Consider the following 13575-nt stretch of genomic DNA (forward strand, 5'->3'; position numbering starts at 1 on the left):
CCCTTTGCAGATATAACAGCTTCAACTCTTCTGGGAAGGCTGTTCACAAGGTTTAGGAGTGTGTCTATGGGAATGTTTGACCATTTTTCCAGAAGCGCATTTGTGAGGTCAGGCGCTGGTGTGGACGAGAAGACCTGGCTTACGGTCTATGTTCTAATTCACCCCAAAGGTGTTCTAGGTTTGGAATCTGTGCAGGCTAGTCAAGTTCGTCCATCCATGCCTTTATGGACCTTGCTTTGTGCACTGGTGTGTAGTCATGTTGGAACAGGAAGAAGCCATCCCCAAACTGTTCCCACAAAGTTTGGAGCATGAAATTGTCCAAAATGTCTTGGTATGCTGACACCTTAAGAGTTCCCATTACTGAAACTAAGTGGCCAAGTCCAACCCCTGAAAACAACCCCAAACCATAATCCCCTTCCACCAAATGATTTGTACCCATGCACAAAGCAAGGTCCATAAAGACATGGATAAGCGAGTTTGGGGTGGAGGAACTTGCCTGCACAGAGCCCTGACCTCAACCCGGTAGAACACCTTTTAGATGAATTAGAGCGGAGACTGCGAGCCAGGCCTTCTCATCCAACATTAGTGCCTGACCTCACAAATGTGCTTCTGCAAGAATGGTCAAACATTCCCATAGACACACCCCTAAACCTTGTGGACACCCTTCCCAGAAGAGTTGAAGCTGTTATAACTGCAAAGGGTGGGCCAACTCAATATTGAACCCTACGGACTAAGACTGGGATGCCATTAAAGTTCATGTGGTTGTAAAGGCAGGTGGCCCAATACTTTTGGTAATTTAGTGTACATGGGGGTAGGGCCGGGACAAGAGGTGGACGAGCGGGCCGTCTGCCTTGGGTGCAGTGGTTTACTGTAGGGATAGGGGTGCAGTTTGGCATCTTTGCCCTGGGTGCTGGATGACCTTGTCCCAGCACTGTACGGGGGTGGTGAGGGGGTAGATAGTAGGGGTTAGGCTTCTCCAACAGTACAGTTATCTTTAAAAGCGAACCTGTCATGAGAGCCATGGAGGCTGCCATTGTAGCCCCCTGCTTATGAAAGTGCTAGTTACCTGGCTGTCATGGCGTCATCTTGTTTCAGCACTTGAATCTAGAGTCACCATTCTAGGACAAGTATGGAAATCAGGTCTTCTGACTTTTCTAATCCTCATACTTTTCCAGGTCAGTGAACCCGAGGGTCAGTCCCCATATTTCTCTCATGCTATACTAGGGAAGGGATGGAGGTGGTCGCGTGGCTTACAGATCCCAATAAAAAGTCAGTGAAATCTATATGTGATTAAAAAAAAAAAAAAAAAATGAAGACAGGAACCCAGGAGAAGTTTTTTTTAAGCCAAAAGTACATACATTTCTTAGGGAAAGAAGAAAAGTGCCCTAAAGAAAAACGATTGTTGAAGTGAACCTGTATTGAAAGCGGAGGTCCACCCTAAAATGGACCTCCGCTCATCGGAATCCCCCCCCCCTCCGGCGCCACAATCGGCACCTTTCAGGGGGGAGGGGGGTGCAGTTACCTGGATAATCCAGGTAACTGCACCCACTTCCGGGCTAGCTCTCTGCGGAACGGGGCGTACGTTACGCCCCCGTTCCGCAAGCGCCCGCCCCCTTCAGCAAGTGCCCCGCTGCCTGCTGGGAAACACACAGCTCCCAGAGGCAGCGGGGACCGTCCGGATTGCGCCGCAATGCGCAGTAGGGAACCGGGAAATGAAGCCGAAAGGCTCCATTTCCTGATTCCCATACCCAAGATGGCGGCGGGACCCGGCAGCCGAGCGAGCGATCGGCTTCGGGTCCCGACATCGCGGGCGCGCTGGACAGGTAAGTGTCACTATTTAAAAGTCAGCAGCTGCAGTATTTGTAGCTGCTGGCTTTTAAAAAAAAAAAAAAAAACGCGGAGTCCCGGTGGACTCCCGCTTGAAATAACTGTACTGTTGGAATGGGAGTTTCTTCTCCGCACAACATTGGGCATTATAATCTGATAATGGGGAACAGGAAATCCCATCTGAAATGGACGAAAATAGTGACGTCCATTGTAAAATATCTTCTGTGTTCTGCATTGAATACTTTGTACATTGAAAACAATAAACTCAACTCACAAAACTGGCACAACAATATAAGCACACCTCCCAACTTTTTGAGATGGGAACGAGGGACACCTATTAGCAAAACTATTTAGACATAGGACATACCCCCCTGCTTCAGCTCCTGTAAGATTGTACCCCCTTCCTCACCTTTTGGGATTCGGCACTGCCTCGCTTTAACTGACAATTGCGCAGTCATGCGGCGTTACACCAAAACAAAACTGACATCCTTTTTTTTCCCACAAATAGAGCTTTCTTTTGGTGGTTTTCGATCACCTCTGCAGTTTTTATTTGTTGCGCTATAAACCAAAAAAAAAACGACAATTTTGGAAAAAAAAAATATATTTTTTAGTTTTTGCTATAATAAATATCCCCCGAAAATATAAAAAAAAACAATTTTTTTCCTTAGTTTAGGCCGATATGTATTCTTCTACATATTTTTGGCCAAAAAAATTGCAATAAGCATATATTGATTGTTTTGTGCAAAAGTTATAGCGTCTACAAAATAGGGGATAGATTTATGGCATTTTTATGATAATTTTTTTTTTTTTATTAGTAATGGCGGCAATCTGCAATTTTTATCATGACTGCGACATTATGGCGGACACATCGGACACTTTTGACACTATTTTGGGACCATTGTCATTTATACAGTGATCAGTGCTATAAAAATGCATTGATTACTGTGTAAATGACACTGGCAGGGAAGTGGGTAAATACTAGGGGGCGATCAAGGGGGTAAGTGTGTCCTAGGGAGTGATTCTAACTGTGGGGGGGGGGATGGGCTACCACTGACATGACAGCAATCACTGCTCCCGATGACAGGGAGCAGTAGATCCTTGTCATGTCACAAGGCAGAATGGGGAAATGCCTTGTTTACATAGGCATCTCCCCATTCTGCAGATCCGTGATGCGATCACGGGACACAGGCGGACATCGAGTCCACAGGACCCACGAGCACGGTCACGCTGTACGTGGCGGGCACATGTGGGCCCACTAGCCCCGCCAATTAAAGGGGATGTACAGGTACGCCCATTTGCCCATTGCTGCCATGGTGCCGATGTATATCGGCGTTCAGCAGTCGGCAAGGGGTTAAAGGAGAATTTAAGTGCTTTTTTTTAACACTACTATTCCATTATATTGGCTTTTGAAATTTACAAATGCAACAATTTAGAAATTGGACGAAAGGTTTAGCACTGGGGAACACTTTTTGAAAGATAAAAAGTGCATTTTATATACAACTAAATAGATGGGACCAGAATGAGGGACAAATGAGGAGGAAAGAGGGACAGAGGGACATCCAAATCAGAGACAGCCCCTCAAAATCAGGGACAGTTGGGAGCTATGATAAAAGGATTTTGAATAAAAAAATAAAAATAAAAAAAAGTGATAAATATTCTGAGTGGTTTCAATGAGATTTTGAAAACAACAGTCACATAAAGATCCTTATCCTTGTGAAATGCTTCCCGAATTGAGGCAAAAGTGTCTTAAAACTGAAATGCGTGAGTGCACCGGGCAGCTGTGCACAGAATCACCCTTCAATCCAACATGAGTCACCCGCAGTCAATATTTGAATTGGCATTTACAATCTAGACAGGTAGCTGACGGATTATTTCCTTCCTGTCTCACCAGAGATTGATCTGCTGGAGAAAATGCTGGAACTGGACCCAGAAAAAAGGTTATCGGCTACCGAATGTCTGGCACATCCGTACCTAGAAGAATTCCAGGACTCGGACCCTGACCCGCCTGCAGAGAAATACGATGATTCCTTCGAGAACCTGGACCTTGGTATCGCGGAGTGGAAAAGTAACGTACCCGTGTTTTATTATTAATCTAAACACAGCCGGGATCACACAATAAAAAGACAAAGCAGAAGGCTAGGCTCAAAGAATGCAGATTAATGAGAAAGCTCCAGTGGAGTACAAGATCCTTTATATATTTAAATACTTAAAATAAATGGAGAGTGAGGAGGAAAAAGGAAGAAAGGAAAGGGAAAAATAGAGAGCCGAATGAGGAAATGAAAGAAAAGAGGGAAGAGGAAACATATAAAAGAAAGTAAAGAATATAATAGAATATAGAATAGAATATAATAGAACATAGAACAGAATAGAATATAGAACAGAATATAAAATAGAATATAGAATAGAATAGAATAGAATAGAATAGAAAACAGAATAGAATATAGAAAAGAATAGAAAAATAGAATAGAACATAGAGTAGAGTAGAATATAGAACAGAATAGAAAATTGAAAAGAATATAAAATAGAATAGAGCATAAAATAGAAAAGAATAAAGAAAATAGAATACAATAGAATATATTATAGACTAGAATATATAATAGAATACAGAAAATAGAATAGAATAAAATAGAGTATAGAATATAGGAGTAGAATATAAAAAAATATACACTATATTTCAAAAGTATTGGGACGACTGCCTTTACACACATATGAACTTTAATGGCATCCCAGTGTTGGTCCATAGGGTTCAATATCGGGTTGGTCCACCCTTTGCAGCTATAACAGCTTTAACTCTTCTGGAAAGGATGTCCACAAGGTTTAGGAGTGTGTCTATGGGAATGTTTGACCATTCTTCCAGAAGCGCATTTGTGAGGTCAGGCACTGATGACGAGAAAAGACCTGGCTTGCAGTCTCTGATCCAGTTCATCCCAAAGGTGTTCTATTGGGTTGAGGTCAGGACTTTGTGCAGGCCAGTCAAGGTCCTCCACCCCAAACCCACTCATCCATGTCTTTATGGACCTTGCTTTGTACACTGATGCGCAGTCATGTTGGAACAGGAAGGGGCCATCCCCAAACTGTTCCTACAAAGTGGAGAGCATGAAATTGTCCAAAATGTCGCCTTAATAGTTCCCTTCACTGGAACTAAGGGGCCAAGCCCAACCCCTGAAAAACAACCCCACACCATAATTCTCCCTCCAACAAATGATTTGGACCAGTGCACAAGGCAAGGTCCATAAAGACATGAATGAGTTTGTAGTGGAGGAACTGGCCTGCACATAGTCCTGCCCTCAACGCGATAGAACACTTTTGGGATGAATTCGAGTGGAGACTGTGAGCCAGGCCTTCTCATCCAACATCAGTGCCTGACCTCACAAATGCACTTCTGGAAAAATGGTCCAACATTCCCATAGACACACTCCTAAACCTTGTGGTTCTCAGAGGGCAGTGTGAACCGCTGGCGATTCAATTGCGATGCAGGAACCCGCACTAGATTCGCAGGGTTTCCTGGATCGCACCAGTGTGAAACGAGCCTCAATGTTAACATGTCAATTTCAATTTAAAAGTAATTTTCAGTATCTTAAAATTCGAAGCTTCAATTAAAATAATACCCAGTAATCATTTTGTGAAGGTTCTTGTTCAGGGACTTTCTGTAATGGGGGACAACCTTCCAGTCCATTCCTCCCAAGTGTTCTCCTGCATTGGTACAAAGAAGGAGCAGAAGATATTGGAGCACCAAAGGAAAGATCAGTCAAATAATTAGGGAAGGCCATACAGTAAGCAATTTTCTTTCCATCAACCACACTGATCATATTGATGGAGGAATCCCTTCGCCACACTGCCGGCAGAATACAATGATCACTGCCGGCAGTGATCCAAAGAAAAAACCCAACAGGCTGGTTGTACTGTAGTCAACTGATACATCAACTTCAGTAACACCAACCTGCCCATTTTGATCCATCTATGGCCAACTTAGGTAAAGATTTGAACACATTCCATTGCCTGACTGACCCTTGGCTTTCTATTATCTTCTGTACCTCAAGCTTTCACCCAATATCCCCCAGGGGTTGGTGGTATTGTGGTCCAAGGATCAGCCTAGTCACTATGTTTATGCCACAAGACTGACCTTCCTTCCATTATGATATTAAAGATTGAGACCTTTCCAATCTGTAAAACTTTTTCAAATCCAGAGCCACCCTTCAACCCAACTACCCTTTGGAAAAATGCCATTTCCCTGGCTGTATCTGGCCAACAATAATTTAACTCAGAAACAAACATTCAGCACATTAAAGGCAGAACTCCTGAGCTCTAGACCTGTTCTAAGTCAGTGACTTGAAGTATTGAAACCAGATCACATGTATGGCAGCCAAGTAGATTATGGGATCATCTAAAATCAATGGGGAAATTAAACTTGGCCATGAAACATACACAATAATTATTGTTAGGTGGCAGCAATGCTTAACTCCTTGAGGCCGACAGTACGCATATATGTGGCCTTTTGGCAGGTGGGTAAGCCTGGACCAGCAAGCTCCCAATGCATACTTGCGATTGGGTGCTTTCAGATCATTTGACCACTGTGACAGCCAATCACAGTGGTCACATGACCCGGAATGCCCACCCCCGGCTTTTAGAACTCTTAAAGAGTCGGGGGGCGATTGGCAGGAAGGGGTTAAGCAGGCCATAACTGTTAGAAAAGTTTTAAATGTTTATTGTGTGACTATTAGAAAAACAATAGTCCTGAGACTGATTTGTTAAAAAGCTTACTTCTGAGCACATTATTGTATTAACTCATTGTATTGTTTTGTCTTAATTAACTCCATAGTAAGTTGTAGAATCATTAGATTTAACTAAATATGATAGCCTAAGAATGTACGGAACATGTATAGCTAATAAAGTGCCAGCCTGTGCCATGACAACGTTATTTATGTTCCCTCAGCCAATAGAAGCACAGAGATGTTATTCTTATGGGGTATGTGAGGGCGTAACACGGTTTTTTGGGAGACATTTTTCTTCAGCTTTCGTGCTGTAAGCATGTCTCTCTGTTGTGGGCCACATCAGAAATAAATTTTCCTGCTTCTCAGAACACCTGAAGTTTTTTTACTGATCACAAGGGAAATTCCTAACAATAACCATGGCTTGAAGGAAAGAAAATGGCTCAATTTCCCCATCAACAAATTCAATGAAACTTGCTGAATTTCGATCTGTCTATGGCCGGCTTTAAAGGAATACCTAAGCTACTCGCTCATCGGCCCTTTGCTACTCCTTGTGTGGCCCTTAGGGGGTCCCTGCAGACAGTAATCACTTTACCTCGCCTAGGTGCTTCTTCAGGCCAGCGAGGGAAAGATATTCTGGGTTCTAATGGTTAAACAATCTATTTTATTTCTTTCCCAGTATACCTCTTTTTATGTGCTGCCTATGCTTTTTTAATTTTGATCTTTTATAATGAGTCTACTAAAAGAAATATCAAATGTTGCACAAATCATTTTTAAGGAGTCTGAAGGGAGCACATTGTAGGAGTATTGATTTATAAAAGGGTTGTAAAAACAGTATCTCTAGCAGACTTGTATAATATGTCTTTAGTCTATGACTCCCCAGTTTCCAACAACTCCAACAGCATGTCCTCATTCTCTGACCATCATTTGTAGCATGCCCGTAGTCTCTGACCATCATTTGTAGCATGCCCGTAGTCTCTGACCATCATTTGTAGCATGCCCGTAGTCTCTGACCATCATTTGTAGCATGCCCGTAGTTTCTAACCATCATTTGTACCATGCCCGTAGTCTCCGACTATCATTTGTAGCATACCCATAGACTCTGACCATTATTTGTAGCATACCCATAGTCTTTGACCATCATTTGTAGCATGCTGTAGTCTCTGACCATCATTTGTAGCATGCCGTAGTCTCTGACCATCATTTGTGGCATGCCCGTAGTCTCTAACCATCATTTATAGCCTACCCATAGTCTCCGACCATCATTTGTAGCATACTTTTAGTCTCTGACCATCATTTGTAGCATGCCCGTAATCTCTGACCATCATTTGTAGCATGCCCGTAGTCTCTGACCATCATTTGTAGCATACCCATAGACTCTGACCATCATTTGTAGCATACCCATAGTCTTTAACCATCATTTGTAGCATGCCGTAGTCTCTGACCATCATTTGTAGCATGCCGTAGTCTCTGACCATCATTTGTAGCATGCCCGTAGTCTCTGACCATCATTTGTAGCATGCCCGTAGTCTCTGACAATTATTTGTAGCATACCCGTAGTCTATGACCATCATTTGTAGCATGACAGTAGTCTCTGACCATCATTTGTGGCATGCCCATAGTCTCTGACCATCCTTTGTAGCATGCCTGTAGTCTCTGACCATCATTTGTAGCATGCCGAAGTCTCTGACCATCCTTTGTAGCATGCCTGTAGTCTCTCACCATCCTTTGTAGCATGCCCGTAGTCTCTGACCATCCTTTGTAGCATGCCCATAGTCTCTGACCATCATTTGTGGCTTATCCGTAGCCTCTGACCATCATTTGTAGCATACCCATAGACTCTGACCATCATTTGTAGCATACCCATAGTCTTTAACCATCATTTGTAGCATGCCGTAGTCTCTGACCATCATTTGTAGCATGCCCGTAGTCTTTGACCATCATTTGTAGCATGCCCGTAGTCTCTGACAATTATTTGTAGCATGCCCGTAGTCTCTGACAATTATTTGTAGCATACCCGTAGTCTATGACCATCATTTGTAGCATTACCGTAGTCTCTGACCATCATTTGTGGCATGCCCATAGTCTCTGACCATCCTTTGTAGCATGCCCATAGTCTCTGACCATCATTTGTAGCATGCCCGAAGTCTCTGACCATCCTTTGTAGCATGCCTGTAGTCTCTGACCATCCTTTGTAGCATGCCATAGTCTCTGACCATCATTTGTGGCTTCTCCGTAGTCTCTGACCATCATTTGTAGCATGCTCATAGTGTCTGGCCATCCTTTGTAGCTTGCCCATAGTATCTGACCATCCTTTGTAGCATGCCCGTAATCTCTGACCATCCCTTTGTAGCATGCCCGTAGTCTCTGACCCTCATTTGTGGCATGCCCCTGGTCTCTGACCATCCTTTGTAGCATGCCCGTTGTCTCTGACCATCCTTTGTGGCATGCCCGTAGTCTCTGACCCTCATTTGTGGCATGCCCCTGGTCTCTGACCATCCTTTGTAGCATGCCTGTAGTCTCTGACCAACCTTTGTGGCATGCCTGTAGTCTCTGACCATCATTTGTGGCATGACCTTGGTCTCTGACCATCATTTGTGGCATGCCTGCAGTCTCTGACCATCTCCTGTCTGCAAAGTCTGACAGATTTTTGTAGCATTACATTAATAGCATGTTATGTACAGCCATGATATCAGGTGCCACACTTGAGTCCACTTGCGCGGGAAGGTTGAAAACCACTGATTAGCCCTGGTTCACACTGATGCAATTTTATATGTGTTTCAGAATGCTCTATTTGTGGGAAAAAAGGACATCAATTTTATTTGGGTACAGCGTCACATGGCTGCGCAATTGTCAGTTAAAGCGACGCAGTGCCGTATTGCAAAACAGTAAACTTTGGCAGCTCCCGCCCAACACCCCTCCCCATCAGAATGACAGGGGGTGGAGGCTGGGAGAAAAAAAACGGCTCCCGTTCAACCCCACATACAGCTGGATAAAATAAAAACTGTGTCTGGCTTAATTTCAGGCTGCAAAGCAACAAAATGCGATTATTTTACCCACTGTATTTCATAGTTTTGCTGTTTGCTTGGGAGTTCAACTTTAGGTTCTGCCAATCAATGAGAATTGTTATTGCCGGTACAGAAATCACTTCTCAAACATTTTTTACAAGTTCACTAATCCAAGCATTTTAGTTCAAATTCTATTAGATTGTAAGCTCTTCTGAGCAGGGCCCTCTAAGCCCTTGTACACACGGTCGGAGAATCCGTCGGAATGTGTCCTATCGGACCGTTTTGTTGGATAATCCGACTGTGTGTGGTCTGCATCGGACTGTTTCCGTTGGAATATCCGTCGGACCAAATTTTTCAACTTGCTGGAAATATTTTCAGACGAACTGGTCTGATAGGACATACTCCGATCATGTGTAGAGAATTCCGATCGGACAAAGTGCCACGCATGCTCAGATCAAATTCCTACATCAAAGCTATTGGCTACTAGCCTGAAGGTAGTCCCGTCGTAACGAAATTATGCCATCACGTTCTGAAAGATCGGATTTTCTGACAACTTTGTCCGACCGTGTGTATGCAACGGTTTCGGACAAAATCCGTCGGACAAAATCCAACGGATTTGGTTGTCAGAATGTCCGACCGTGTGCACAAGGGCTTAATCCTCTTGTATTTTATTGTATTATAACTGTAAAGCGCTGCGTAAACTGTTGGCACTATATAAATCCTGTATAATAAAATACTGAAAATATTATTTTTTTGTCCAGGAGACACATAGGTAACAAAAAAAAACATTTTAGCTCTGCCAGAGAGACTAAATATCTAGCAATGTATTTACTTTGTGAAGGGCAATTTTAAATAAGATTTATTTTGTCAGCAGATCTTCCAAGACGTTTGCAAAATTCCATTTCTCATTCGTGTTTTCACAGGTTTAAGTCACATGGAAGTCATGACATTCGATCCGAAAACCCCGAGCCAACGCGCTACTTAACCACACCGGCGCAGGTCCTTGTTGTCTGCTAGGGGCCGCATCATGGAACTTTGAAGAAGCTCCAGAACTGAATCAGAGCAAAGAACAGCCTGTTCACCAACGATGGATCCAACTTGCTAATGGAAAGACCTCTTTTTTTGTCACGGACCAAATAGGTCTATGAACATAAAAATGTATTGCGTATATTTCTAACATGAATGTGTCTTTTTACAACCTGTGGAGCTCCAGTGTTATTGGACATACAAGCCTCAGCAAACAAACTTTTATTTCTGTTTTGGATGGGTGTTGGTAGACTGAGACACTCAATACCTTCTTATGACTATTAGGGACTACATCATCGAGATCTCTGTACCCACCTGCTTCAGCCAAAAAAAGGCTCCATTCACACTTGTGCAACTTGTTATGCAACTTTGGGCACTAAAGTTGCATGACAGCTGTTGAAATATGTGCAACTTAAAGTTGCAGTGACAAGTGCACTACTTTGGTCCAACTTTCATGCGACTTGTGTGCCATAGACTGCAATGTAAACCTCACAAATTGCATAAAAGTCGCACCTGAATGTCATACATGCAACAGTTGTCCATTATCATTGGTCAAACTTTCATGCGACTTGTATGCCATAGACTGCAATGTAAACCCTCAAAAATTGCATAAAAGTCGCACCTGGATGTCATACATGCAACAGTTGTCCATTATCATTGGTCAAAGCCACATCCAAGTCGCACCTACCCAAAGATGCACCAAAGTTACACTCCAAACTCTCTGAACTTTGGAGTCCTACAAGTGTGAATGGAACCTAAGGTTGGGTTCACACATTCTGCGGCCAGGGGTTTGGTGTGTCCCTGAACACCGGTTCAAGTGCGAATCAGGTCCAAATTTTTGCCTGAACTTTCACCTGATTCAGAAGCAAAGATGCACAAGACCCTTTCCAAATGCGGACCATGGCCGCCCCGGAGCTGTGTGAATCTGCTCCATTGCGAGCCAGGCACACTCTCCTGCCATGCGAATTGGATGCGGGAAAACCCTCATCCAATTCAAATAAGTGTGAACCCAGCCTAAAGGGATCTCATGTTCATTGTTGAATATTTACTTTATAATATATTAAAAAAGAAATCCAAGCATAGTATATCTTTACATAGGTCCAGCAATATAACTATGACTGATCGAGGTTAAGAGGCTTGGCGCTGATGTCACACCCTCCGCCTTGTCCAAACAGAGAATGCTTTGCATTCATTAAGAAAATGCAAAGGATTCTCTGAATGACGCCCATGCCAAGCAGCCAACCACAATTCATTAGACTGGCTGCACAAATCACAGCAACAGTGTCTACTTCTGTGATTTCCATCTTTAAGGGGCATCAGCTAAGTATGGTACAGTGGAACCTTGGATTACGAGCATAATCCGTGCCAGGAGAATGCTTGTAATCCAAAGTACTCGCATATCAAAGCGAGTTTCCCCATAGAAGTCAATGGAAACAAAGATAATTTGTTCCGCATTGACTTCTATTGCATGCATTAATGAAATGTGGCCAGAAGTTGGGGGTCGCCAGAGAGCCTCTGAAATACTCGGGGAAGCTCGGCTGAACTCGGAAACTGAGTATTTCCAAATGATTCTGAGTATTTCCGAACGATCCGTTACGAGTGTCACGGTGCCCCTGCACTTCTGGCCAAATGTGGTACTGCACATCACAGAGGCTTGAATTCCTCTGTATCCCAATAGTCATCAATGAGACTGCCTGCATACAGATGTATGGAATGCCTGTGCATGTATAGACAGCCCACATGTGTACGGAGAGGTATGCCTGTGTTAATGAGGTCTCAAATGCAAATAGTGTACCTGAATATGACTTGATAACACCCTCCAGCAATTCTCTTCACAGCAGCACTCAGCCTAAAAGAGGAAGGGGCAAGATTTGAGCCTAATCAAGTTTGTTGCGTGCAGGGCAGTGGGATGCCCTAATCAGTCTGCTGCTTCTCTTTCAGTGTTCAGTCAGTGGTGGTGCAGCCTATTCATTAACTGTAAAGCCCCTTGCACATGAGGGCATATAGCTGCATCCTGCTGACACACGGGGCTGTGTCCACCCCCCCGGCCTTGCACCTATAATAGTCAATGACAGAGGCTGGACGGAGCTGAACACTGTACCAGGACTCTGTGCAGGCCAGTCAAGTTCATCCACCCCAAACTCGCTCATCCATGTCTTTTTGGACCTTGCTTTGTGCACTGGTCCAAATCATTTGGTGGAGGGGGATGGATTATGGTGTGGGGTTTTCAGGGGTTGGGCTTCGTGTCAGCATACCAAGACATTTTGGATAATTTCATGCGCCCAACTTTGTGGAAACCGTTTGGGGTTGGCCCCTTCCTGTTCCAACATGACTGCACACCAGTGCACAAAGCAAGGTCCGTAAAGACATCAATGAGCAAGTTTGGGGTGGAGGAACTTGACTGGCCTGCACAGAGATCTGACCTCAACCAAATAGAACACCTTTGGGATGAATTAGAGCCGAGACTGTGAGCCAGGCCTTCTCGTCTAACATCAGTGCCTGACCTCACAAATGTGCTTCTGGAAGAATGGTCAAACATTCCCATAGACACACTTCTAAATTTGTGGACAGCCTTCCCAGAAGAATTGAAACTGCTATAGATGCAAAGGGTGGGCCAACTCTATATTGAATCCTACAGACTAATGCCCCCCCGTACACATGAGCGGATTTTCTGTCAGAAAAAACTTGGATGGTTTTTCCGACGGAATTCCGCTCAAGCTTGGCCTTGCATACACAAAGTCACACAAATGTTCTCTGAACTTTCCACCATCAAGAACGCAGTGACATACAACACTACGACGAGCCGAGAAAATTAAGTTCAATGCTTCCGACCATGCGTAGGAATTTTGCACGTAGGAATTCGTACAGATGATCGGAATTTCCGATCTGAACTTTTTCCGACCGAAAATTGAGAACATGCTCTCACTCTTTTGCTGGGCAAAATTCTGCCAGCAAAAGTCTGATGGAGCATACACACGATCGCATTTTCCGACCAAAAGCTCTCA

The 13575-nt window shown here is 43.8% G+C and overlaps 1 protein-coding gene across 1 annotated transcript in view; it reads left to right on the top strand.

Moving 5' to 3' along the window:
* LOC143927635 (mitogen-activated protein kinase 12-like) overlaps positions 1 to 10742 on the top strand; it is an 80005-nt gene extending 69263 nt beyond the window's left edge. The window contains exons 11-12 of the mRNA XM_077451817.1: positions 3719 to 3892; positions 10468 to 10742. Of these exons, the coding sequence (XP_077307943.1) occupies positions 3719 to 3892; positions 10468 to 10529 (236 nt within the window). The 3' untranslated portion in view covers positions 10530 to 10742. The remainder of the gene's footprint in view (positions 1 to 3718; positions 3893 to 10467) is intronic.
* Positions 10743 to 13575: the final 2833 nt, after the last annotated feature.

This window comes from Lithobates pipiens, unplaced genomic scaffold (genome assembly GCF_037356315.1).
Source record: "Lithobates pipiens isolate NorthernLeopardFrog02 unplaced genomic scaffold, aLitPip1_a1.2 Scaffold_23, whole genome shotgun sequence".
Lineage (NCBI taxonomy): Eukaryota > Metazoa > Chordata > Amphibia > Anura > Ranidae > Lithobates > Lithobates pipiens.